General features: G+C 33.0%; 4 protein-coding genes and 2 non-coding genes across 7 annotated transcripts; 2 read left to right on the top strand and 4 right to left on the bottom strand.

Annotated features, from left to right (window-relative positions):
- Positions 1–356: 356 nt before the first annotated feature.
- Positions 357–2,693, top strand: LOC124919084. Of its 2 annotated transcripts, XM_047459224.1 has the most exons (5): positions 357–488; positions 534–732; positions 1,633–1,815; positions 1,904–1,963; positions 2,293–2,693. In XM_047459224.1, the coding sequence occupies exons 1-5, from the start codon at positions 475–477 to the stop codon at positions 2,581–2,583; spliced, it is 747 nt and encodes a 248-aa protein (XP_047315180.1). In that variant the 5' UTR covers positions 357–474; the 3' UTR covers positions 2,584–2,693. The 2 variants fall into 2 exon arrangements, with proteins under 2 accessions (XP_047315180.1, XP_047315179.1); XM_047459223.1 differs by having other exon boundaries at positions 389–732.
- Positions 2,694–3,356: 663 nt separating this feature from the next.
- LOC124919083 lies at positions 3,357–6,854 on the bottom strand. Its single transcript, XM_047459221.1, has 5 exons — positions 6,582–6,854; positions 5,410–5,561; positions 4,331–4,417; positions 3,849–4,007; positions 3,357–3,659 (listed from the first exon to the last, which is right to left on the bottom strand). The coding sequence occupies exons 1-5, from the start codon at positions 6,715–6,717 to the stop codon at positions 3,561–3,563; spliced, it is 633 nt and encodes a 210-aa protein (XP_047315177.1). The 5' UTR covers positions 6,718–6,854; the 3' UTR covers positions 3,357–3,560.
- A 1,933-nt stretch (positions 6,855–8,787) lies between these two features.
- LOC124923250 lies at positions 8,788–8,876 on the bottom strand. Its single transcript, XR_007098250.1, has one exon. It is a non-coding gene; the product is annotated as a small nucleolar RNA SNOR75 (small nucleolar RNA).
- A 45-nt stretch (positions 8,877–8,921) lies between these two features.
- LOC124923182 lies at positions 8,922–9,009 on the bottom strand. The gene has a single exon (XR_007098190.1). It is a non-coding gene; the product is annotated as a small nucleolar RNA snoR8a (small nucleolar RNA).
- A 2,572-nt stretch (positions 9,010–11,581) lies between these two features.
- LOC124933899 (transcription initiation factor TFIID subunit 11-like) lies at positions 11,582–13,988 on the top strand. Its single transcript, XM_047474343.1, has 4 exons — positions 11,582–11,808; positions 11,934–12,145; positions 13,281–13,426; positions 13,791–13,988. Exons 1-4 carry the CDS (start codon positions 11,582–11,584, stop codon positions 13,986–13,988), a joined length of 783 nt encoding a protein of 260 aa, XP_047330299.1.
- Positions 13,989–20,484: 6,496 nt separating this feature from the next.
- Positions 20,485–25,275, bottom strand: LOC124919082 (internal alternative NAD(P)H-ubiquinone oxidoreductase A1, mitochondrial-like). Its single transcript, XM_047459220.1, has 8 exons — positions 24,633–25,275; positions 23,799–24,012; positions 23,556–23,716; positions 23,409–23,474; positions 22,352–22,515; positions 21,659–21,773; positions 21,034–21,216; positions 20,485–20,829 (listed from the first exon to the last, which is right to left on the bottom strand). Exons 1-8 carry the CDS (start codon positions 25,080–25,082, stop codon positions 20,677–20,679), a joined length of 1,506 nt encoding a protein of 501 aa, XP_047315176.1. The 5' UTR covers positions 25,083–25,275; the 3' UTR covers positions 20,485–20,676.
- Between the last annotated feature and the right edge of the window lie 2,279 nt (positions 25,276–27,554).

Here is a 27,554-nt window from a genome sequence, read left to right as displayed (position 1 = left end):
AGAGAAAAAAATTGTTATTTTTTCAGCGAATCAGATTGCGGCGCGTAAATCCTTCTTTCAAATTTTCTCCTCATTCATTTCTTTATTATTATTATTATATATAACTTATTATTATAAATACACTCAATTACTAACTAAATATAATTTTTTTATTTTTTTTTTATTTTTTATTTTTTATTTTTTACTATATAATATATATTTTATTTATATTAACACTAACAAAATTTTAATTTTTTATTTTATTAACATGTTTAAAGTTTGTTTATATTGTAAAGGTTTATAATTAAAGTTTGAAGTGAAATGATAAAAGTTTATTATAAAAAAAATGGATTTTTGGAAAATTAGTTCCAAAACCAATCACAACAGTTTAAAAGCGCGATAGTTTTGGATAATAAGGCAGACTGCGAGAACCACGAGTAAGATGATGAAATGGTGGACGAACAGAAAATGAAGAGAATCTCTTGAGAATTGGAGATGACAACAATGGGATCGCCGGCGTCGGCAGCCACCATAAACATTCCCACGTTATCGAGCAAACTCACTTCCTCCGTCATTCCTGGTTTCACATTTCAATTTCAATTTCCAATCAAATCGAATCGTCCTTCACTCTTCAAAGCATCAAACAGATTATATTTCTCTACGTCCAAGATCAGAGCTACCGTGGATCAAAAGGGAGAATACTCCACAAACTCCGCCTTTTCTGTTCAGAATGAAGGAGGAAAATCCATCGAGGTATTCTTTATTTAGCTTACTTGATCAAACTGAAAGAATATCTACTTACTGATTAAGGCCAGAAAATTGAACCCATCTGTCCATCAAACTAAATACTTTTTCATATCCAGAATAATTTGCATCTTTATCCCAAGTCAGGGTCTCACTTATGGGTTGCCCCTCACTTATAGAATTAATATTAATGAATATTTACTTGTAAGTTTAATTACAATTTCATTGGAGATGAACACAGTGAAGTTATGCAGTTTCCACTAGTTCTTGAATTAAGAAGACTGATTCATTCATGAATCTGTGTAGATGGAGTGTCCTATTGTGTCAAATAAGGAACTTATGCCCATTGCAATAATCTAGATAAGGAACTGTAGGTGATGAGCCAAGTGTTTGATTCGGGGAATGACCAATAATCATGATGTACAAAATCACCAATGAAGATACATGCCATCTTTTTAAAGGTGAAGGATGGTGATTTAGAGATAAGTAAATTGTTCATGGTTCAAAGAATTTAGAGAAACAAAAGAAGTGGAAATGTCTAGAAAATGAAGAAGGTGAGACCAAAATTGGATAATGAGAGTATAAAAATCCACAACAAATAAGTCCTGAAAAGAGAAGAAAGTCTGAAATGGCAACAGGCCATTAAGATTTCTAAGATTTAGTCAAGGCTTAGTTCAGGATCCCACTACTCGTCGTAATTGATTTGGTATTCATACATGACTTCGAGGAATGTCTTTATCAGAATATTTTTACTTCAAAGCTCGATAGTTCAGTATTATTATGATCCTTTCTTTCAGTTTGCTTAAGACTTTCTGACCCTATAACATCTACTAGTCCAGTATTAATTTTTATTACTCAGAATTTCTGAGCCATTCAAGTCTTTTTTCTTTTGTCTCTTTCGTTGTCCAGGACGTAGAATGGAGTGTAGAAGTGCTTAAAAATGCTGCCAAGACAAGAAGAGTTCCAGCAGAAGAAATTTTATCTGCCCTCTCTGTAATTGAGAAGAAAAAACTTGATCCCTCTAACTTTCTTGAAACTCTGGGTGGAACAGAGTCTCCTGGTAGAACCTGGATGCTTATATTCACTGCTGGGGTAGAAACTTATTCTAATTCCCTTCCCCTATGAATAAAAGATTTTAGGCAAAGACTAACATACGTGTTTGTTGTTCATCATTTCTCAGAAAAAGTTAAAGAGTGGTAAATACTTCCCCATAACAGCGGTTCAGAGATTTGATGCTGCTGTAAGTACTTCTTTCATCAACTTCTTCTTTTCTTTGCTTGTTTTCTATGCAGTATGATTCTTCTTTTTAGGGATCAAGAAATTTCTTTTACTTACTGTTAGTGTTTGTATTTTGATCTTGATGGCTACTTGTATTTTTGTGGTACTTAAAGGTAGGAATCGTAAAGGGTCAAACCCGATGGTATTAAATCCAAAAAGTTTGTTCATATCAATCTATCTCTATGCATTTTCTTTTCAAATCGATTGCTTGGTTTTAAATAACATTTTTTTGTTTGCATTCTAAGAGAATATTACTAGATGCTGTTTTCATTTTGATTCTAAAAATTTCAGGGGAAGAGAATTGAAAATGGAGTGTATCTAGGACCAATTGGTAGTTTAACATTTGAGGGAAGGTTTTCATGGAACAAGAGAATACTCGCCTTTGTTTTCGAACAAATACGAATAAAAGTAGGATCCTTGAATCCACTGGAGATAAATTTGGGAGGGAAAGATAAAAGGGAGCCAACCAAGGAAGATCCTTTTTTCATATGGTTTTATATTGATGAAGAAATAGCTGTTGGCCGAGGCAAAAGTGGGGGGACTGCATTTTGGTGTAGGTGCAGTCGTGTAACCAGTTTATGATTTTATTTTCCATGTAAATATTACTTCCCATTAATCAGATGTGTGAAAATGTATGTACTCAAAATATAGCAAACTTTATTTATCTCAATTCAGGATTTATGTATTCTATTGGACTTATTTTAGCATGACTATGGGTTGATCTAATTTCTTACATTAAAAAAATAGATTTTTTTAGCAGGTGACGTCAACGCTCGTTTACCCTCTTCTTCCACTCGCCATCAATTTGACAAACCATTTTGGGTTTAAAGAGTCAAAGTGACACAAAATCAACTTTGCTCGTGTCCAAATTAATATGTATATTTTTGAACTATAGGGGTTGACAATGTTGTCAATGCACCAATTTAATGTAGCTTCATCAATTAGCTAACAATATTTTGATTACATGCTCAAGACTTTTCATTCAGGTATACTACTTTCAGTTTGCGTTACAAGATGTATACGACTTTCAATTTGCGCTACCGAGAATATACAACTTTCATCCCACCGGGTTGATGACTTATATTGAACCATGCATGCGTCTTATGTTGCATCAGACATCGCACCACGTAAACGTCTTACATCACATCGGATTAACAACTTACATTATACCAGGTAGACGTTTTATATTACTTCAGGTTTCTGAGATAGTTTACATTTTGAAGACAACCACTACTTTTTGTCGTTTTTAAGCAATAAGAAGAAGAAGAATGGCTTCATTGAAGAAGTGGCATTGCCAACTTAAAATGCCAATAAACTCCATTTTTCTATTATCAATTTTCCAAACATGAATATTGTTATAACAAAACTTATATTATATCACTGCAAATTTTTTTTCTCTACATATTAAGAATCTCATAATTCACTCAAACAAATAAATAAACATGTATACTTGCATTGAAGTTTGTATGATTAATTTTCTAAATAGGAAGAAAATTCATTTCATTTATACATTGATACTGAACAATGCCTAAACAGCAAATAAAGATTAAGAGGGGTTTTCAGCTTGTTTTCTCACCACCAGCCACACTTCTCTTCTCTTCTTCAACTTGCTCAAGTAGAACTTCCAACTCTGCCTCTGATAACCCTTCAAGCCGTTTCTGAAAAACTCATAGAAAAGTTCATGATTGTAAATCTTAAATGATTGCATAATTATTAATCAGCAGAGCCAATCTCGTCAAACTACAAGTTCAATAACATCAGATAGAAAACTTTCAATCAATTGAACTAATAGAAGGCATGATAGTATAGAAAGGATATCAAAAGAGGGAAGGGGGCAGTTTACGAACCTCCATGACTTTCCTTTCATAATCACGTAATTGTTGAGCATATGTCATTTCCTTGTTTGAGACTCTAAATATGTATGTGGAAATCCATCCGATAGTTAAGCCCAGAACCAATATTAACTGTACAACGTTCCCAGCTTGTAATGGATCAACCCCAAAATACTGCCAAAAAAAGACAACTTATGCAACAAATATAATTTATAAAACTAAGGAATCCTATCCTTTGGTGATAAATGATTGCCTCGACTTAGTTAATAGAAATATGGAGATTTAGGTCTTTCCGCAAGTCCAGGCATGAAGAGAAAAATAGCTAAAAGAAATACATTCAATCAATTACCACCCAAACATTTGGCTGCAATTTTCAAAATCTTGTCATTCAATAATGTCTATCATGGTACCAATCCAAAACATGGTTTAATGTCGTACATGACAAAATTTGGGAATAAATGGTAGCTAAAGAAAAGAAGAAGATTACAATAACATACCTCTAATCCACTTTTGAGGCCTATGCCCAATAGTGTAACACCAACTCCAATTAAAAGAACATCCTTCCTTGAGTATCCAAATGGTGTCTAACATAATATAAGGTACAATTCAATATATAATTCTACAAACTAAAATTTCAATATTTTAATTTATCATCAGTTTGTTAAATTAGAGGAATTTGTTTTACTCTCTTTGTTTCTATTTATTAGAAAACGTCAACCAAATACATGTTTTTAAAAGCGGGAGCCTATTTGAATTATGAATACCACACTTTTCCCCTCTTCACTTTCCAATGGAGTCTTTGGTTGTTATATTTTTGTTCATAAACACCTTCCTAGACAATCAAAGCTAAATCCTAAGTCCATTAAGTGTATCCTTGGGTACTCACCTAACAAAAAGTAGTACAAATGTTATTCTCCGTGTACATTACACTCAATGAAGGTTTTCCAAATTTATGGTTAGGTCAAATTCTATCTATTGTTCCTATGCATGGGAAACTGTTTGTTGGGCATGTACAAAAAGTATAAGTACAACCACCTTGAGGCAAAGTGTAGATAATGACATTAACTATTTATGGAGTTATCTTGTAAATTTGAATATTATACTTATATGTAACTACTAGATAAGAATCCTAGTTTCTAGAAAGTTTGTTATATTCTAAGTTAGTTAGAAATACAAGTATTTAAATTCAACAGCATTTTCACTAAAGTAACACACTATCTTCTTCCATAAAATTAGAAAATATACAAAAGTTGAAGCTAGCTAATATACTACAAATACATAATAATTCTACATATTCATTTAAGCCGGTGTGATTAGATTATATTAGATTTTCTCTCCAATCTCTTAGTTATTATATAAATATACATGAATACTAATCTCCATCCCGTGATCAATTTATTGTTATGCCTATGCTTATTTGATAATTGTATTAATAAATTATTGATTCTACATTTTCTTTCTTTCCACACCAATGCCTTAAGAAGCTTGTGAGTTAAAAAAAATGAAAGAACATGTTAAAAGATGAAAGAAACGCAAGTGCTTCAATTAATAAAAAGTTGAAATGCAACACACATGCCTTTCCCGTGCTAGGTGAATCCTCTTTGCTGTCACTACCTGTATTGCTGCACCTGGTAAGAGTGCGGTTTACTTTTCTTGATATCATTTGATAAACCCTTTCCCTTGCAAAGGAGGTTCTCTTTATATCTACTCCCCTTGAGAGAATATGTCCTGAAGGGAGAAGAAGATAGTTCTATTAGAAAACTGTGGAATCAAATAACTAAAACGCCAATGTCGTTGTTTGATGAAGACTTAATCCAAATAACTCTTTATTCCATTATCATTCCAATCATTAACTAAAATATTAAATACTGTTACTTTATTTTTATAATGTTTTAAATATTATATACAAAGGATATTCTAGTCATTTAACCCAAATATTTCAATTTCATCAAACAATATTTTTTCCCAAAAAATCAGATTATTTAACAAAATCTACAACAAACAAGCTCTAATAAGATTGATGGACTAAATTTCAATGAAAAAGAGCAGTTGTTACAATTATTCATTATAAAATTTAGCTGTCTAAAAAGCACCAAGTACATTTTATAAATACTTTTTTAGTAAAATAATCTCTTACCTTTATAAATCAAAATTGTAAACAAACAATTCCTTACACAAAGGCATACAAATAAAGTGAATCAATACGCTGGTATACTGAAGAAAAGGCAAATCAGGTTTGCATCTAAACATCACAATATGTAAATGATTCATAAACATCCAATAATACCCAATGAATCATTTCAATCTTGGATTTGGGTTAAATTGGAGGGTCCTAGTCCTGGGTAATAGGCCGGTTTTGGATTGCAAAATAGAAATAGATGCAAACTAAAGGATGACATAGAAGTTGTACACAGCAACTTCAACACGATGGAATTATGCCTTGAAAAAACATTTGGTAAATCCTAAATAAGCAACATTAATAGGTGTTAAATAAGCATTTGGTATTCAATCATATGAGCCATACTTTGAGAGGATTTTTGTTGATTATATATAATCAGCTTCATAAGCTAAATAAGCCCTGTAATCTCAAACAAGAAAAAAACAATCTACAATATAGTGACACTGCATAAGGATAAAGTGAATAATATAACACACACAAGAAAGAATCAACAAAAGCAACATACATGAGTCATGAACTTCATTTCTTGATAGCACAGCAAGAAAAATGAGAAAAAACATTGAACTGACCTTTGAAAAAGGTTTTAGTTGTTGTAGAAGACATGGGTAGGGGGAAAGAAAAAAACGAGACGCCCCCCATCAAAGGAATTGCTCCTCTTTTGCTCACTAGGTTGCAATTTGCAGTTGGCTGCCTCATATAAGACATATCTCTTTTGTTTCAGAGAACTGGGTTGTCTCCTTCAACCTTGGTTCGAGCGGCTGCCTGTCTTGAGCGAGGCTAGAGTGGAAGGAGAAGGTTGGGGACGTCCACCTGCTGCATCTCTCTGACTTGGGCGGGATAAGGATAACTAGAAAAGAAAAAAGAAATGTGTGGTTTAGCTACCTCTAGCTGGTTTGACTGAGTTGACCCATATATATGTGTTTTTTTTTTTAAAGGGTCTAAGTGAATATGAATATTCGAAGTTATGAATGTAATAGGTAACTGAGTTGATCCATGTAATATATATTTTTTATTTTAAAGGGTCTAAGTGAATATGAATATTCCAAATTATGAATATATCGAGTTTTTTAAATTTAGTAACTTAAACTTTCAAAATATATATATATATATATATTAGAAAGTTAACCTGACAAAATAATATTCTTTTGAACAAATATTTTTTTAATTTTGTAACTTAACATTACCATGTCGAATTAATATTTTTTTTAATTAGAATTAACCTCTAAAATAAAACTCTTGACACGCTAGCTATTCTAATATATTGTGTCAACGAATATATTAATAATATATATTTAAATTGTTTTTATTATTATTTTTTTCTTCTTATCACGCATATTTGAGTTCATGTTATATTTTGTTTGATGTGACATATTGTTTAGTCAGATCTGATTTTTTATCCTAAATTTTTATAATGCAAATAATATTCTAAGTTGTTGGTGGTTATTTGCTACTCATACATTCTAATTGTATATTTGTATTGGTAATATTTTTTTAGCCCGTGTTTGTTCCTTCTTAGCAGCAAATTAGATTAGTTATCGGATCTTGAGTTTTTTTGTTTTTACAATCTATGTATATGGTTAGTTATCCTTTGGTGATCGAATCTTTTTCGGAACAAATTTTATTGTTGCTCATAATATTTGATAAAAAAAATTATACGAATACTATTTAATTAGTTTGTTCGACTTACTCTATTTCATTATTCATGTTATGAATTTTTAGAGTTATAATTGTTGAATCTTCTTCATTAGAATTTTAATTATTATAAATTTCTCATATTATTTAATATCTAAATTTGTAGTTAGTTAAAAAAAAATATATGCGATAACTAATGGTTTTTTCTAAAAATAATAAAAAAAAAAAAAAAATACAAACTCTAACATAACATAACAAAAAAAAAAAAAAAAAACCTTATAAATTATTTATGATAATATTTACTTGATAATTCTCTTTATTTTGTCATTTTCAAAGAGATTATTCTTCAGTGTTTCTTTTATTACTTTCATTGTTAAATACATTTTATATTCTTCAATTCTTTATTTTGAATGGTTCTCCTTATTTCTATTTGGCCCAATTATTCGGAAGAAGGACATCAATTAAAGAAGAAAAAGAAAAAAAAATGCTTAAAAGTTGTTTATTAACCCAAAATGTACTCAAAATATTAACTTTATGTTTAACAAATATATATATATATATATCATCAGACAAACAACTTGATTCGTCAAAGGTAACAATGTATTTCACAGAATTTGTAACCCCTAAGAAGATGAAATCAATTTGATTTGAAAAGGAAAACTTTTAAAATCACAAATTCAGGAAGTTTGAATTCTCTCATGTAATATATACATTGACAACAATCATTTGTGCTGTAAATTTTATGTGTATTCTCTTAAAATGACTACATTGACAATACAACATTTCTTAATACATTAATTATACTGTAAGGCAATTAGATATAATGGATTTTCAAAGTGAAACACAATGCCAATGGTTTAAAAGGATTCTTTCAATCTAATTTGTTGATCAATATGAACATTGGTTTTTCCATTGGTTTAATTAGTGAATTCATGAAGAATCAATCATTTCTCAAGTTCTTGGTACATTAAAAACCCCCAAGAAAATGGATAATGTTTCAAAATACTGAGAATCATGATATTCCATTGTTCATATATATATATGAATGTAGTTGTCCCATTATTCAAATATTAGATTAAACTGAAATTCATACAGTAATGTAATAAAGCTTGATAAGATAACAGGAGGTTAAAAAAGAAATGTTTCTCTCAGACAAATGCCTCGTTTTGTCATCAAGGATGAATGGAATGGATTATAAATCAGACTCGTCATCGTTTTGATCATCACTGAGAAACCAAAATAATAAAAAGAAAATTGAGAAATTGATAGAACAAACAGGTCACTCATATTCTATGGGTGTATAAAGAGTCTGTCATGCAATTGAGCATTCAGTACGAGGAATTATTTTATAATCATCGTGACCCAATTCATCAGATCTATCTATCAACAGAGACAAATAATAACAAAACTAAAAAGATAAGATAGTAGAATCATGTTCGGAGAAGTCAAGAAAGAAAACCCAGATGAAGAATTCAAGTAAGAAAAGAATTGAGAGGCGGACTTGATTAGGGTTTTTGTTTTCTCATGTAATAAATATGGGTTTTATTATATAGAAGAAGGAAGGTGAAGAATAAATACCATCTTTTTAAAATTGGGCTTTGGCCCGCACTATATATTTGTGTGTGGGCTCATCTTACCCGTATGTCATTGTAGCCGCTTCCAAATCTTGTATTCGATTATTCAAAATAGTACTTTTTATATATAAAAACAAAATTTCTATAAATTATTGATGCATCTCTTACTATGAGATCAATTTAAATAAATATTTCTCATTCTCATATATTTTTTAATATAATATTTATATATTTTATCTTCTTATTTATTTCTTAATATAATATAAATATATCATCTCATATATAATAAAAATATTATACAATTATGAAATAAAAATTCTCTCTTTACTTATTACTTAATATATAATTTTTATATAATATAAATATTATATATATATATATATAATTATGGTACTTTTATAAATTATTAATATCATATTTTTCCTCACTAAAAAACTAAAAATATGATAAATATTTTTTTTCTTTTCACATTATATATATATATATATATATATATATATATATATATATATATATATATATATATATTTTTTTTTTCAATTGGTCAAAATTTAGATAAACAAATATATTTTTATATAAATACATCAAATTACAAATTTAACTTAAAGATTTAAGTTAAAGAGGATGACTACAATTTGAAAACGACAAAGAGACCTACCCCAATAAAATATAGATGTTAGGTGTGAATGTGAGGGAATGTAGAAACTTAACCCAATATGTGGTATATATATGATGAAATAATTCTAAAAATAGCCTTATATGCGCGGGTGACTAGCGTATAAATAAAATTGTGCAAATGAACACTTCAAAATATTCTGACGAAATTGCTTCTGTCGCGTAACGCGAAGGGCATGATCGTCTCGTGAAGGAATCTTAATTTTTTATATAAATTCTCAATTTTTTTCATTTATTTATTTTTATTTTTCTCTTTTTTCTCTCTATTCTGCGTTCTCTCTCTTGTGACGGAATCCTAAACGAACGATTTTGCTCATCGGCGACCGACAAACACATCAACGGACAAAACCTGTTTTAATATCATGTGATTTATGTTCTTATTTCCATTATAGCTTTATTAAATGTTTTTGTGTTCATCTTGAATGCAGAGGAGGTTGGATGCAGATGATGTTTTTGTGTCAATGATGATATTTACAGATGAATAGATGAATGCAGATGAGGTTGGTCGTTCATCTTGTCGATGATGATATTTGTAGATGATGCTCTGATTCGATTCCGTTTTAGGGAAGATTCATGTGATTCGGTTCGTTCTCGCGAAGGGAACGGTCGTCTCGCGAAGGAATCTTCTCGCGACGGACAGGCCTTCTCGCGATGGACGGTCAACTCTCGTGACGGACACGATCGTCTTGTGAATGGCAAGATCATCTCGTGAAGGGAAATATTGTCTCGCGATGGAAGTCGAAGAGGTGCACATTTCTGCACGCGCCATACTCTATTTATAAGTATGACGCGATAAACATTTCATTTCTTCACTCCGTCGCGACGACTCGTCTCTCTCTAGCCTCTACTTAACTTCACTATTGCCTCGATGATTCTTCTGACTCGTCTCTCTAGCCTCTACTTAACTTCACTATTGCCTCGACGATTCTTTCGACTCGTCTTCTCGTTCCTTCATCATTTTCATTAATCATGTTAGTCTTAGTTTTTGGTTTAGGGTTTATGTATAGGGTTTCGCGATGGCATGATCGTCTCGCGACGGTGTATTTGTTATTTGTTCTTACATTTTTGTTGTTGTTCCTTTTGTAGATGGCATAAACCACCATTCGTGAGTTTCCTGGTGGGATTTCTTGGAAATGCGCCCACAGTTTCAAGAAGATAACTAACAAGTTGGATACAATGGATCTTATGAAGAGGGCTTTGAATACCCAATTCAAATATTTATTCAAAACTCCGAGTTTGTTGTTCTCCGGAACAATAGTCCATCAGATGCTGCTTAGGAAGGTAAGCTTAAACTCGAAGGAGATTATTTTCATGGTGAATGGGGATGAACTAGTATTTCGTATTAAGGAGTATGCATTAGTTACAGGCCTTAACTTCGACATATTTCTTGTGGTGAATGAAGAAGAAGATGAATGTCGAGGTTGTCCACCTCTCTTGATTAAATATTTTAACAGGAAAATGATTGAACGAATGAACGAATTTGAGTCTTGTTTTATGTCATGCACTGATAATGAAGATGAATGGAAGATGGGGCTGATATGCCTGATTTGCTAATACCTATTTGTATTTGACCTAAGGAGGATTGTACTTGTCAAAATCTTCCACATGGTGGATGACGTGGAAACTTCCTCCGATTTTCATGGGTAAATGTCTCCTTTAGAACCACCTTGAAGGGTGTTAACAAGAACATGAAACATGTCAATTCTATACATTTCGCCAAGAAGGAGGCGAGAAAGATTAATGATGTTTTTCTTATAACGTTTATGGATTCGCACTTGCATTTCAAGTGTGGAAATATGAAGTCATCAAAAAACTTTGTCCCTAAATTCTTCAGTAGGAAGGAGCTTAATGAGCCTCTACACCCAAGGATATTAGTCTATTATTCCAACAAGAAGAACACCTTGCAGGAGATAAAGTTTGCCCTTTAGACCACAAATATGACTTAGATGGAAGAGTCCTCCATGGAGAAGAGCTTATACAGTGGGGTGAACTTTGAACAAATAGACAATTCAGCTGATTATTTGTTTGAGGGATTTATAGATGGGGGGAGGGGAATAGAATCATCCCTGAAGGTGAAGATGAAGATGAAGAACCTAAAGAACCTATTCCCAAACCTGCCAACAAGAAGAGAAAGGCTGAAGATGGAGATCAAGATGTAGATACTACTCTCAAACCTGCCAACAAGAAGAGAAACACTAGTAAAAAATGCCCAATTGCCGAGACTTATCTCCGAGAGCATTCTAGCGCTCTTGGTAAAATTATTTTCGCCAAGAGCTTTCTTCCGCATTAGGTTATATTGTATCAATGAAGTGCTAAATTAAGTATACAAAAACAATGGTGGGAAGTAATATTCACAATCCTTCATTTTTAACATTCTGAATCAACAAAGATGAATTAACATAAGATGTTACTAAAGAAAATTAATATTTATAGACTGTGGAGCTACAAAAGCTTATTTTAGCGCATAATAGCATTGAATCGTTGAGGGAAGATCTCAGAAACTTGCATTTATTGTCTGTAATGAATGTTAACCACAACAAGTTATGCCTCCTGTCGGCTGCCATATGTGAGTATGTATTGTTCATTTCTTTCTAGTAACTGGTTTGTTTAGATTTATTTAATTTGTATTTGTTCTTTTTTTAGGTCTTTTATCTTAATTGTCCCTCTTTTTGCTTAATCATTTTGTGCTTTGGAAATGGAAATGGAAATGACATTGTTTAATTGATGATTTGTATCCTTGTTTCACAGGCTTCGCATACTAAAATTATTAGATGTTTTATTTAACCTGATATCCAGCGTACCTAAAGAAACTGGATCGGTAACTGCTTTGGTCAAGTAGGATCTTTACCTTGATTTTTTTTCATTGTAAAGAGGTGTAGTTATTGGTAATGACGTTTATGATTTTGATACAAGAGAAGACAAAAACAAGAAAGAGTTAATTGTAAACATAATTGGCAGGTTAAAATTAGTTGGATACTTTCTCTTTGTATAATATGCATACTTTGATTATAATTGTGTTTGTTATAATGATCAACAATTCATACAAATATAGAGAGAAAGAACTTCCTCAGAGCATACATCTCTTCTATAACTTCTCTCTCTCATGCTATTTAATTAACACTTTCTTCGAGAGTAGAGTTAAAGCTCTTGGTAATTATTATATATTTTTTAACCGAGAGCCTTTCATTGCTCTTGTTGATAATTTATCTCTGAGAGCTGCTCTCGCAGTTACTATTTTTTTCACCGACAACTGTATCATCAAGACACTACGAGAGCATTTATCGCCCTCGGTGAACAATATCACCGAAGACATTTTCTCTTTCTCCGAGTATTTTTGCTCTCCTTAAAAATCAATTTTTTACCAGTGAAAGCTTGATTATGGTGTAGAATCTACTCCTAAACATGCTCCCAAACCTGCCAAAAGTCTTAGTCCCCCCACTGCGACGTCAAATAATGCATCACTTGCACCTGCTGTTGGATGTAAATGTGATGAGCTGAAGGAGGACGTCAAAGATCTGAAAAGAGACATAATGGTCATCAAAGAAACTCAACACAATCAACATAATTATATAAGAAATTATATGAGAAAGATGGTTCTTAGTATGTCCAACTAGTTGGCCATACATGTGACTAAAAAGATGGCCATATTATTAATCAAACTACATAAGGAGGAGGAGAAGAAGAAAAAGAGGAGATGAAGGAGGAGGAGGAGAAGAAGGATGATGTAGAGATTGAAATTTGATAAGGGCGACCCTTTGCGAGACAATTTTGCCTGTCGCGAAGGGTAAGAATATCTCGTAAAGGGCAAGATCGTCTCGCGAAGGCAAGATTGTCTCGCGATGGCACAATTGAAGTAATGCAATTATAGACTGACCAGAATGTTTTTCTATTTTACAGGAGATGAAGCCGAAGTTTGATGATGAGAAGGAGAATGAGAATGAAGATGAGAAGAAGAAGAAGATGAATGAGGATATGGAGATTGAAGAGAAGGAGAATGAAGATGAAGAGAATGAGAAGATGAAGGAGATGATGAGAAGAAAAAGTAGAATGAAGATGAGAAGAAGGAGAATGAAGATGAGGATAAGGAGAAGATGAATGAGATGATGAATGAAGATGAGAAGAAAAATAATGAAGATGAAGAGAAGGAGAAAGAGAATGAGGAGAATGAGAAGATGAAAGAGATGATGAATGAAGATGAGAAGAAGAAGAATGAATATGAGGAGAAGGAGAAAGAGGAGAAGGAGAATGAGGAGAAGAAGAATGAAGATGAAAAGAAAGAGATGAAGGTTAATGAGAAGGAAGATGAGTAGAAGGTGAATGAGAATGAGGAGAAGGATGAAATGGTGCTCATCGAATTTGTGCGACAAAATAAGAAAAAGCAAGAGAATGTGAATGAGAAGGAGAAGAAGAAGGAGGAAGATGTTGATGATTTTAAGGAATTCAATACTACTCATAAAGAAATATTTGGGAGAAATAACAGGATGAAGAAGCCGAAGATAGATGACTCGTTCACCAACCCTTCGGAAAAACAGGCAAAGACAAATGATCCAATAACAGTCAATCCCCTTCAAATTTTGAAAATCATCTGCTAGATCAAGTACAAACATGGATGAAAGATCTAGATACTGACAAAGAAAAAAAGAATCTCATTACTTACTTTGCAGGGAAGGAAATATATCATAGAATTCTAACAAGGTTCACCTGGCTTGAAGATGCGGTAAGTCGTGCAATTCATCTTTAATGTTATTCTAACAAGGTTCTTTGATATAAATACTGAATGTTTTTCCATTGTACAGGAAATCGATGCATGCTGCTACCTTTTGAGAAAACGGATTGCAAAATATCCAAAGAAATATAGGAAGAAAGTAGCAATAGGGGACTGTATGCTCGGTGATAGGTTCATGCAACAACACAAAACTTTTCTTAAAAATCCTGACTAGTATAACATTGAAGAATTTATCACGTACTATTGGGGTGCTGGAGATATATATTTACCTGAATAGAAATTAGTCGATGATATATATGTCCCGTTAAACCTAAGTAACAAGCATTGGATACTATGCGTTACTCGTCTACAAGAGTGGAAGATCGACGTGTATGACTACGATTCCTATATATATAAGAATATTGATTCATTCTTGAAACCAATGTGTGAAATGATTCCGTATATACTTAATAAGGCAACCTCTTCTCTTGAGAAAAGAAGGTTTCCTAAGCTAATCTACGACCCCATGACATACACAAGACTTCCACACCCCAAAGCAACCAAGAGTTGGAAAGTCCCTAAAGCAGCTAAGAGCGGGGAAGTCCCCAAAGCAATCAAAAGTGGGGACTGTGGTGTCATCATGCTTATGTATATAAAATATTTGACTGCTAACATAGGTATAAAGAATGTGACCTCAAATGAAATGGATTTTTAGAAAAAGAAGAAGGCGGTCAGGTTATTCCATCAAATTTTAGAACCATAGTTGTATTTTGTAAAGTTGATGTAATGTTAATATTTTGTACTATCTGAATGTTTGGAGAGAATTTGAAGTTAAAGTGGGTTTTATATAATTTGTATTCTGGCTTATTTTGTATTCAATTACATAGGATAATTGTTTAGCACGATCGTCTTGCGACGGGAAGTCCATTCTTAGCTTTCTCGCGATGGGCTTTCTCGCAACAGGAATGACCATCTCGCGACGGGCAATCCCTTCTCATCATATCATATTTTTCAATCATTTAACAACTTAACATTATTCTTAATCATATTTCCACATAAGAATACTATAACATAAGAACACCAACATACTTAAGAACACTACAACATAAGAATACCAACATACTTAAGAACACTACAACATAAGAACACTACAACTTATGGAATGCAAATGAGGAACATACTATTTTTTGTTAAATGTAAAGAAAGTAGGTATTCTAAGTAAATCACGGGGACCTTATATAAAATCTTAATACTTTCAATTTTAAAAAGTATTAATATTAGTTCATTTTATCCCAATCAACCATAACATACTCTAGTTCATTTTATCCCAATCTCAAACCACCAAATAAGACACTGTCAAAATAACATCTAAAACAAGTTCAAGCTAAAGGCTCATTCTACTGAGATGATGACTCATTCTACTGAGATGATGATACTCTTGTAGTAGATGGTGTATGCATCACTACTTTTTATGTTGCCCTATTATGTCCTAGACCAGCACATGAGCTGCATCATCTCGGGACCTTTTGGACCTCACTTTGGGATGACCTACGCTTTGTTTGTGGCCGCTCTTTCTTAACTTTAACATATGGTTTTAAGCACACACGTTGTTTGATAATTTCAGGAATATCTCAATCGTCTTCATCACAAACATTATAACATGTCTCCGCATATGCATTCAACCAAGATTCAGTTGAGTAATACCTGTGAGCAAGGAAAATAGAACAATTAAACAATTGGTTAGATAGGTTGAACATGTGAGTTGAATAATACCTTGAACATAAGTCATAAGAAACCAAATTTCGGTGACGGGTAACAGCTAGAGCATGCATACAAGGAAGACCAGATACTTCAAATACCCCACAAGTGCAATTCATGTTTTTTTAAATTGACTCTAAAATGGGACTCATTGTCATTTACATAAAACTCGAATCGATTAAGCAGAGAGACGTTATAGAATCTGGCCTTCTCAAATCCTCACGTAATAACTTTTCATAAGTTGGAGATAAACGTTCTTGGTGATTGGACATTTTTTCTCTTCTTTTATGAAATCAATGTTATATTGTAAATCTTAAATAGTCAGTCATTGTTAAAATGGGATATGGCTTCCATGCTCTGACTATTAAAGCTCTTAGCATAATTATTTGTGAGTTGATTGTATCATTTACCGGGAAAAAAATGTTCTACTCCATCTTTGGAACCCAAATTCTTCCAAATAGACAGCAATCATTTGATCCTTAACTCTGATCTTGTCAAAATACTGATTAAAGTTAGAGACTGTGTACGCATGAGAAGCCAAATCAAAATCCGCGTGACTTATCAGTTTTGAATTTGGTCATAATTTTCATCTTTATGTGATATGTGCATGCACATTGCATCTCTCAGTTTTTGCATGAAATAAGTCCAATAGTTATTATTCTCTGAATAAAAAACGTCGAATGCAACATGATATAGTTACTCATTCGCATTCAATGCTATAGCCACCAATAATTGACCTCCTACCTTGTGCTTAAGAAAACTAGCATCAACGCACAATACATGACGACAATAGGCTTTGAAACCCCTAATTGAGAGGCCTAGGGACATGAACATATACCTGAAGTGGCCGAGCTCATCTGTCTGGATGTCTGTTATGATATCCGAATTCTTCTTCTCTAACATGTAAAGGTATGATGGAAATTTTCCATAGGAATCCTCTATCGTCCTCCATTAAAGCATTTTTCCTTGACCATCAAGCCTTATTATAACTCAAATTTATCCCATAACTTGTCTGTATGTCTTTAATTATTTTCTTAGGCAAGTGGTCATGGTGATGGTCAATGTACTTACTCTTCATGCATTGCCCAATAACCCAGGTTGGTGTTTGCATTATTTTCTCTAGCCTCGACAAAACGGAGCATGAGTGTTGCTGGTTGAATTTCCTAATCTCAAACATCTCAGATAATTTACCTTTCACAATACACAATCTCCACTTGCATTTCTCATCCACACATTTCACATACCAAAGATATTTTCTTGACTTCTCCACTTTAATTCAAAATAATTAGTCATCGCATATTTATATAACCTCAGTTGAAGTTCTTTTTTATTTTTAAACAACGCACCGACTTCCAATACAGTTTCACTACTTAATGCCATCCCAAATGAGCGGTTTGTCGGTATTGATGATGGGTCTTCTATCGTAGGTATTGATCGGTCTGTCGATGGAACTAATGCTCTTACAGTAGATGGTGTAGGTATTGATGATCGGTCTGTAGATGAAAATGAATCTCTTGGAGTATATGGTGTAGGTATTGATGATCGCTTATGCGTGGGTCCAATTGCTGGTGCGACACTAGTAGTAGTAAGCAAGTCCTCATAATGAAGCGAACAATTTTCTTCTCTTGCTTCATTTTGAATTTCAAAGACAACTCCTGGTATACTTTTTTGAGTAAGTGGTAGTATACTTTCTTGAGTTGGGTATGTAAGTAGTGGTATCTTTTCTTGAGTAAGTGGTGACTTCTCTACTACAGAGACACACAGTGGTGACATAATACGATCCGCAATCAACCGTGATAAATATGTGCCAACATCCTTATCTTGATCAATAACAAGAGAGGTAGGATTTAGCATACCCAAAAAATTATACTTGACTTGAAACACTAAATCATGTGTAGATTTTTGCAGGTTAAGTGCATCATATGTGAAATCAACTAATTCAACAAATGTAATATTTTGGGGGTAAATCCAAAGTTTTGATTAAACTTGCATAAAAATACATTGTACCATTAGAAAATTTCCACTCTCCACTATATAAAACGAATATTTCAACTGCAATTGAAAACATGAATGGATAAATAATAATACTATTAGAATGAGGAGTCGTCGCGAGACGATCCCATACAATTGAAGTCATGCAATTATTCATTAAAAATGGTGCTGTCGCGAGACGATCGTGCCATTAGCGTGACGATCGTGTCATTCGCGTGACGATCGTGTCATTCGCGTGACGATCGTGTCATTCGCGTGACGATCGTGTTCTTCACGAGACGCGATCATACCATTTTTAACGAACTCAACAAACAATGATCGAGGAAAAAGAGTACTAGTTGCCACCATCGTGCTCGTGCTCATGGTTGTGTTTGTTGAAGATCGCCGCCTTTTAGGTTTTCGTTTAGAGAGAAGGAAGAGAAGAACGAGAAGAGAGAGAATGAGGAGGAGAGAGAAATGAAAAAAAGGGCAAAGTTACATTAAATAGTAAATGTATTCTGAACTTTTCACTGACTTTTCCTTTGCGAGACGATAATGCCCTTCGCGTTACGCGATATAATTAATTTCGTCAGAATATTTTGAAGTACCACCCATGTATTTAAGACTATTTTTAAGGTCATTTCTCAAATTTCCTTATATATGAGTGTGAATTTAATGAGTCTAATTTAGAAATGGTACATGTGATTGCAAATTTAAAGAATAAATTAATTATATTTGCTAATACCTAATTAACTCAATCTTATAATAAACTTTTATATTTATATAATAATATTTCTCCTAATTAATTTTTTTTATACCTAAATATATAGATAATATAACATATAAATTATATATACATATTCACTTTTTATTTTATTTTTACTTATTTTTATTATAAATAAAAATGTTTATTATATATAATAAACTTTTATTTATAAATTTCTTTATTACTCACCCTACTTAACCATATAAAATATATAAATCTTCTTTTTTATTTATATATAAAAATATACCCATATTTTAATAATATATTTATTGATATATAAAAATATACCTAAGTTACATATATAACAAAAATGATATCTTTAGCCATAATTATAAAAAAATAAAAAATAAAAAATAAATATTAATACTTTTCATTTGTTTCCACTACTGTCACAACTCTAGTTGCTGACTCTCGACCTGGCTAACTTGAGTGCAGGCCAGAACCGAGAGGATATGCCCAGAAAAGAGCCAAGTGTGGGGCTCGGGCACCAGACCAGAGATACCAAGGCACGCGTGTGGAGGCCTTGGCATAGGTGCGGAAAAGTGTGCAGGAAGAAGCATGCGACCGAGAGAAGGTAGCCTGGCTGAAGCAGGGACCGAGAGAAGGTAGCCTGACAGACGCATCCGACCGAGGGGAAAGAACAGACCGAGGACCAAAGCGTTTCAGCATGGGTCGGATCATTGTGCATGGGTCAGGCCTCGACCAGGGATTGGGCCTTGGGCCGGTTTTGGACCGATACCTGTCCCGATCCACTGGGTGACCGAAGAGAGGCGCAGCGCTAAGTCAAAGATGGAAGAAGTCTTGGCCAAGACCGAGTATTTCGGGAAGGCCCGGTCAAAGTCCCTATATTTTCGGAAGACTAAGTCTTAGATGAATTATTCAGCATAGACTTAGGCAAAGTTTGTTGTACACGTTTTCTACTCCTATTTATATCTCTAGAGGAGGCGACCCTAAGGCATTCAATCAAGAGATCTATCAAGTTATTCAAGAACTAGAGAGAGACTCTTGAGCCTAGGGATTGTGCCTACCCGTGGGTTCATTGTATTTTCATTGGTGGTGTGTGAATCAATAATAAGATCCAAGATTGGCTTCGACCGTAATATTGTGTTGCCTCTTTATTGCTGTTTTCTATCTTCTTTATATTCTGTTCGTTCTTAGAGAAATATATCTTTGCTGGGAAGTTTATTTACTTAGGAGAAAATCTTAAGTAGGGAGTTGGCTGATCAGGTTCTTGCGAGGAGGACCTGAGCCGGACAAGGGTTAGCCAAAGTTGTGAATTTTGGTATGTTTTTCCGCATTAGACAGACCCTTCGTAACAACTACTACCTACGACCTACTTGATAAATGTTATAATGAGTTTTTTTTAATATATAGTAGACAAAATAGTCTAAAGAAATCTTTAAAACATTATGAAGTTGTAATTTACATTAGGAATTTAAAGAAGATATGAAGAAGAATAGTAGTAAGGAACATTTCAAAATAATATTGATACAAACTTTTAAACAATAATAATAAGTGAGGGGGCATAATAAGTTAATAACTACTTGCAATACCATTATTTTCCTTTTGCTTACATCCCATCTTCATATCCTGCTTATATCACGGCCAAAAATGAAGGTCGTGAACCAGTTAATCGCTACATAGAACCGATTCCTCCAACTAATGACCCGAGTAAGATATGCAGATCGCCAAATGAACCAGCTTACAAATCCTGCCATAGAAACTCCCTTTGCAGCCTACAACACGTGATTACAAAAAAAAAAAGTATAAATATCTCAATACAATTCAGTTGCCACAGTATCCTAATATAAAAAAGTATAAAATATCACAATATAAATAGCCTTCTTTGGCAACCAATTTTTTAGGAAAAGTTTATGGACTACAATTAGAAATTTGCTGGCTGCATTTACAGCCAACAATGAAATGAACACAAAACTTACTTTGCTCTGCCTGAGGTCCACAAGAGCCTTGTATCGACCAACAGTGGCCATGCTTCCTAAATGCTTATAAACAAATGGATCTCCCAAGTCTTCTATTTCCTTTCCAGCATTAGCATGGCCTCTGCCGCTTTCACCAATCTTGTTCAATCTCTTTGCCAAGTATTTACCCTGTCGCTCTGCAACCTACATCAACCACCAAATTTTGGGGCCCTTATCATGAATATTTCTTTGGACTCGAACTCATGACCACGAGGATGTGAGTTGAAACACTCTACCACTTAGGTATGAGTCTCCACAACTAACAAACAATCTATAAATGTCAAACAGTGGGATTCGTAGGCAAATAACTTCCAACCAAGAAACTATTTTTTCATGAATCGTATCAGAAAATGGTGACAGAATATCAATCAAGCTCAATATTTGCAGATCAAGATGAGTACTAAAAAGAAGAAGAAAGTAATCAATCAGTTGAGGCATCATGTGTCTGTTTATGCACGGGCGATCATAAGGTTCAATTTAGCATCAATTCATAGGGATTTCATAAACATACAGTAAAGTAGTGGGATGTCTTCGATCAAGTGAAATGAGTGGAAAATTTTCAAAAAAGAAACTCGATATAAATCACCTGAGCTAATGCAGGAAGAACGGGGTTTTTTGTACTCTCAAGGAAGCCACAGCAGTCACCGATTGCAAAGACATCCTGAGCTGTGGGGATGCGAAGCCACTGGTCCACACCAATCCTGTTTGGATCATAATCTCTTGTATACTTTAATACCAGGAAATAGATTCAACTTCATATACATACATATAAAGCTTTTGCACTATAAGAAGATGATGGTAATGGTGATGTCTTAATAGCCTCAATTCCCAAAGTGAATAAGCCAAAAGAATTGTTCTTTCTAATTAAATAATAAAAATTCGTGTTAATACAAGCCTATTTGAAAATTAGTATTTTGTCAAAATCTCAATGAAAAATTGGCTAGACTAAAAACGATTTTTTTATCACGATTAAATTGTTTTTTAGATCATAACCCAAAATATAGTGTATTTTTGTTGCTCCATTTGGTATACAAATTATGTTCATGATCCAAATTATAGTGTGGTATAGAGGTCTTTTTCTCGATTATCATCGTAAATCATAATGTGTGAAAACAGAATAAATATAAATGTTTCAGAACATGGTCAACATGAAAAAACTTGTTACCAAAACACCCTTCTCTCCTCATCTTGCAGATAATCAATCCCATGATTCTTCGGTTCACATGTAGAGAAGCTACTGAATGGTCTTGACAAAGGAAAAAAACGTGACAAAATTTACCTTCCACCTGGTGATTTGGGGAAATCCATTTTCTGTACAAATGATGAGGGACCAACGCCAGTGGACCATACCAGGAGGCCATAAGGAACATCGGTTCCATCACTAAGAATTATTTTCTTAGGTTCAACATCCTTCACAATCCCTCGAACAAGACGTACTCCTGACTAAGAGAAGCAATAATGTTGCAAGAAAGGGTTGTCAGTAGATGGTATCGTATATATAAAGAATGAACTTCATGTTCAAGAAATTCGATCTTTCAGCTACCGTCATTCAATATCCACTACCCTCTTTTAATAATAGCCAAGATAGGGATCACTAAACAAAATTACTCCAACCAAATAAGGAGCTCCGAGAAACATGGCTATAATGACAGAAGATTCAAGCAAGGTGCTCCATATGATATATGGCCCCAGCTTAGTCATCAAACTTTCTATCTACACTAATTTAAACTAAATTTGTGAAAGTTAAATTAGCTAACAAATATGAAACCTGCTGATTTTTAAACAAATTCGAAACATTCTGATATATATAAACTAAATTGTGAAAGCTTTTAGTGAAATCTGCTGATATATGTCATTTAATAACTAAAATTGTGAAAGCTTCTAGTCAAGTTTCCTATTTGTCATTTAGTAACCAAAATGATTAGCCTCCTTTCCACTATTGCCAAAATATTTTCATATTACTAAATTCTTGAGAAAGACTATATCAAGTTATTTTGCACTTGGGGATCAAAGCAGATTTTGTGGTTTTTGTTATTCCTTCATATTTTATCCCATCCATGCTGATTCAATAAGGATTTAGTTCAAGCAAGCTCAAGATAACTTTTCCAGTTCAGTCTCTTCTCAATCTTGTGACAATGGAAAAAAAGAAGGCTCAAGACATCGTTTCTATGCCCAAAATGGACGGAATCCAAGAGAAAAAAGTCTTCTCCAAAGAACAAACTGTCTCGAAAAAAGACGTGTCATCCCTTCCGTTGACACAGACCATTTAAAAAAAAACAGATATTCTTTAGTCAATTATTCCGACTAAATCACAAATGAAATCAATTATAAATCACCTTTACAAGTTGCTTTGTTGCATACCGACGGAGACGGTCATCAAATGAAGATAAGATCTCATTAGCCTGGAAAACATTACAGAAATTTCTCAAACTGTACCTTGTTGAAAAGACTTGCTTCATTATGAAATAAAAAGAAAAACTAACCTCAATTAGTGTGACGTGAATATAATCTTTGACATGAGCATATCTTTGATGAACATCCCTCATGATGAAGTCACTAAGTTCACCACTGAATTCAACTCCTGTTGGTCCACCACCAACAACAACACAATGTAGCAGCCTCATCTTTTCTTCTTCAGTAACTCCTGTGCTACAACAAAGTGGAATGAGAAACCTCTCTAGTGAGATTTAAAATTCCATCAGCTAAACCAATTCATGAAAGAATACCAGGCACATCTGACAGCATTAAATTGAGGAGTAGTTTTCTTCTGATGTCCTGAGCATTGTGAACTTCGCGTAGGAAAATTGCATGCTCCTCCACACCCTTAATGCCAAATGTCAATGCCTGCGACCCAGCTGCAATAACTAATTTGTCGTATGCTATTTCGAAATTCCATGGATCCAATGTTTGTACCCCGTCAGTGACGGTTTGACAGTGAACCTAAAACAAGGAACAAAACATGTTACACAAAACAAAATCTTCAAAATATTAATAATGAGGAACAAGGAAACAATGGTAGCCGATGAGCTAATCCTCAATAAGGAGGATAATAGCCCCGACAGAGAAAACAGGGTAACCTGAGAGTACCTCAGCTGAGTGGTGAGGATCAACCTTGGTTTTCTTTCAAGCCAAATAGTCCACTTGGTGATGATTTAGTTTCTATTACTCAACTCAATTCTAAGTCTTAATGGAATCTCCATAGTTTAAAAAAGGAATAATACTTCACAAGAACCTCTTTGTCATCAACTCTCTTCCCAAGTTAAACATACAGAAACATTTTCTAAAGAATCCAATAACAAGGAAGTGACAAAATAATTGCAAGAAGAAACAACATTTCAGTTTAAAAGTCTTGAAAAAGTAAACCCACAAGATTCATAGATCAGGATTAGCAATAAAGTTCTGGATTATTCAGATTCTTTTGTAAGGAATATAGTTCAGACACAAAGCTGCTTGCATTCTCATTAACTACACTCAATTAACTGTAGCCGAATCAGGATCAGAATACAATTTGGAATCTTATTACATAACTTTCTTTTAGGAAAAGAAGGTATATTTCATACCACATGCTTATCAGCATCAACGGCGGTGCAATTGGAGAGAAAGAAGTATGAATTCGGCTCCCGAGAAATAGCCGGCTGGATCCGGCCAATTGGCTCGGCGACGGACCGGAACTCCAGAGTACCAACACAAGTCGAAGCCAATAGAGGAGTGAAGACCATGTGATTTCTCGGCGATACACAAACAACATCATAAATATTAGTATCAATATCTTTCAAGAGCCTGCATCCAGCCCATCCGGATCCAAGAACGACTATACGGGGCTTCTCGTCAGGCTTCGTGGGCGGCAATCCGGCGTATTTCGTGGGAGGCTCAGTCGTATGCGTGGTAAAGGGAGAAAACGGAGTAAACGGAGAGGCAGCAGAGAGTCCCAGCTTAAGGAATGATGAAGATGGTGATGATTGTCTTGCAGTGGAGGACGAAAGTTGGATGAGATTCCGAAACCAAGCCATGGATGAGATGAGGAATTGTTGATGTTGATTTGAAAAGGGTTATTGTATATGAGAAATTGAAAAGGTGGGTATTGAAGAACAACGGAAGAATTAGCGGTTAAACATCGGTGAAGATGGCTGAAGGTGGCGATAATGGCAGTTGATTGGCTTGACAAGTGGCGTACCAGTCAACATTTAACACTAGCAGGAGGAGAAGAAGCTTTATGGGGCCGTGCGGTGAGCTAAGTGACAGCCGGTTATGACTTTTACTTTTTTTTCTATGTACTTTTTTTTATGGGAATATTTTTATTACTTTTTTTATTTTTATATAAAAGGTTGGTTCTGCTTCTTAAATCCCGTCGATTAAATAAATATATATCGTAAACACACTTAATAACACACTTAATAGACGACAACACACTTAATAGACTACAGGGTCTCTATAAGACTTTAGGGAGGCCGGGATATTCATCTCCACACTAACTAAAAAAGAGATTAAATTTGTTAATATATATCTAACTAAAATATATTTAAAAATATTATTTTATCTAAAAATATTTATTTTTTCCAAGATTCATAAGGTTTTCAGATGAGCTAATAATTTTATTTAAAAATTTAGAAGTATAAATTATTAAAATTGATTACTAAAACCAGATGTATACACGGCTCAAGATATGATTTGATTTAATTAATTATTTTAAACTTAATATGAATAAAATAAAAAATTCACATACAAAATAATGACAATAATAACTATTTTGATTTTGTCACATTGTTCACTCCACGTCATGAGATCGTGATTTTTTTTGTCACTCTTTCTCACCTCATATTTTAATGATCATTAGTCCCTACTTAATTTCATGATAATAAAACTTCTAATTAAGAAAAATATTTAACATGAAAATTATTCTCACTAATAAAATAGATTTGTGGACAATGACATTATATCTAAAAATATGTGACTGAAAAAAAAGAAGAAGATAAACTGTCACAATGATGTATTTAGCTTCTTGAATTAACAAATTATTTGTTCTTTCAATTTTTGTATTTTTTATAATTAATTCTCATTTAATTTAATAGAATACATATTAAAATCAAGGATTAAATAATATAAAATAATATTTATAAAATCAATACAAACAATTGATTATCTAAATATCAATGCGGAAATGTATCTTAATTTATAATCTTTTAAATATTTTCTTATAATAAAAATGATTTTTAATCTTCTATTTCCTTATAATGGAATGAATCTTTCCAATTGATACATATATCAATTAGTTTTCTCTCTACGATGATGGGACGCATAAAACAAATTACCGACACCTCATCGTTACCGATACAAAATAATTAATATGTCAATTATTTTGGTTTAAATAATTCTAATTTAGCCCTTTCATAAAATATATATCTAATGTATCATAACTTTATATTCATATTAATGATAAATACACTGATAAATTCATAAACTTGATTTCACATTATATCACATTATTTTGGCCTATATTAAAGAATGACATGTGTACAATTATTTATTATACTAGTAACACATAAATTCCAACAATTTCCTGCTAGGTTACGTATGTACACAACTAAATGTGTTAACCATAATGCACCAGAAGTTTTGTGTCATCTCAATCGTATGTTGTATAAATAATTTTATCAATATAAGATCAAAGAGCTCGCCGTTGTATTTAAGTACAATTAGACCCAACAATGATCACATAAATCAATACAATTAATTGACAAACATATCATTAATGTGAGGAATGAAAATTCCATAAAAGGTGATCTTTTCATGTCAATTTTTAACTGATCCTATTTAAGTTTAGTGGCATCATACTTTAAACATAAATATACAAATTGTATGAATTGAATAATACTTAAATTTTTATTAGAATAAATTTTCATAAATATCTATAAAACAACTAAACTAAAAAATAATCAAAATACAAACTCTCACTAAAGTTAGACATCTACGACACCCATACTAAAGACACTAGGCGTCAAACTTTTTGTTAGGGGTCCATAACTATAGAGTTTGTATCTAAATATTTTATAGATATTTATCCACTTTGTATCATTTCTTTCATAACAAGAAACTTGATGTCAATATAATTTGACTTCATTGAGCTCCTATTTTTGTTGAAATATAATACAACTGATTAATTATCACAAAATAATTAAAAGGGTCTTTCATTCCTTTTAGTATACACAATCTTAGGGACGGATCCAAGATTTAGAGTTGGGTGGACTTGCAATTCTTTTTGGATGGATTTAAAAAAATAACTATTTTTTGGATAAAACGAATGGATAAATGTAAGTTTTATTATTTTTTAATAATTAGATAAACAAACATTGAATTATATTGATTTTTTAAGAAATTAGGGGGTGATGTCACATTTCTACCGTAAAAAAAGAAAAAAATCGGGGTGGGATGCACATAGATCCATCCCTGCACAACCCAATGATAGGTTTTTTCAGCCATATCAA

This window comes from Impatiens glandulifera, chromosome 1 (assembly GCF_907164915.1).
Source record: "Impatiens glandulifera chromosome 1, dImpGla2.1, whole genome shotgun sequence".
Classification (NCBI taxonomy): domain Eukaryota; kingdom Viridiplantae; phylum Streptophyta; class Magnoliopsida; order Ericales; family Balsaminaceae; genus Impatiens; species Impatiens glandulifera.
The sequence above is the reverse complement of the archived record's forward strand: the minus strand, read 5'-3'. Positions and strand labels throughout refer to the sequence as shown.

Bases quoted from the DNA above. Each gene is read 5' to 3' on its own strand.
- LOC124919084 (XM_047459223.1), top strand. From the start codon at position 475: ATGACAACAATGGGATCGCCGGCGTCGGCAGCCACCATAAACATTCCC. The intron at 1,816-1,903 runs GTAGAAACTTAT...ATCATTTCTCAG, and splicing joins TGCTTATATTCACTGCTGGG to AAAAAGTTAAAGAGTGGTAA. The intron at 1,964-2,292 runs GTAAGTACTTCT...TAAAAATTTCAG, and splicing joins TTCAGAGATTTGATGCTGCT to GGGAAGAGAATTGAAAATGG.
- LOC124919083 (XM_047459221.1), bottom strand. From the start codon at position 6,717: ATGTCTTATATGAGGCAGCCAACTGCAAATTGCAACCTAGTGAGCAAA. The intron at 4,418-5,409 runs GCATGTGTGTTG...ATATTATGTTAG, and splicing joins ATTCACCTAGCACGGGAAAG to ACACCATTTGGATACTCAAG. The intron at 3,660-3,848 runs GTTCGTAAACTG...TGAGTTTTTCAG, and splicing joins ATGAAAGGAAAGTCATGGAG to AAACGGCTTGAAGGGTTATC.
- LOC124933899 (XM_047474343.1), top strand. From the start codon at position 11,582: ATGAAACATGTCAATTCTATACATTTCGCCAAGAAGGAGGCGAGAAAG. The intron at 11,809-11,933 runs GTTTGCCCTTTA...AGGGATTTATAG, and splicing joins AACACCTTGCAGGAGATAAA to ATGGGGGGAGGGGAATAGAA. The intron at 13,427-13,790 runs GTCATCAAAGAA...TCTATTTTACAG, and splicing joins ATCTGAAAAGAGACATAATG to GAGATGAAGCCGAAGTTTGA.
- LOC124919082 (XM_047459220.1), bottom strand. From the start codon at position 25,082: ATGGCTTGGTTTCGGAATCTCATCCAACTTTCGTCCTCCACTGCAAGA. The intron at 23,475-23,555 runs GTTAGTTTTTCT...AATGTTTTCCAG, and splicing joins TTCACGTCACACTAATTGAG to GCTAATGAGATCTTATCTTC. The intron at 21,774-22,351 runs GTAAATTTTGTC...TGATCCAAACAG, and splicing joins CCCAAATCACCAGGTGGAAG to GATTGGTGTGGACCAGTGGC.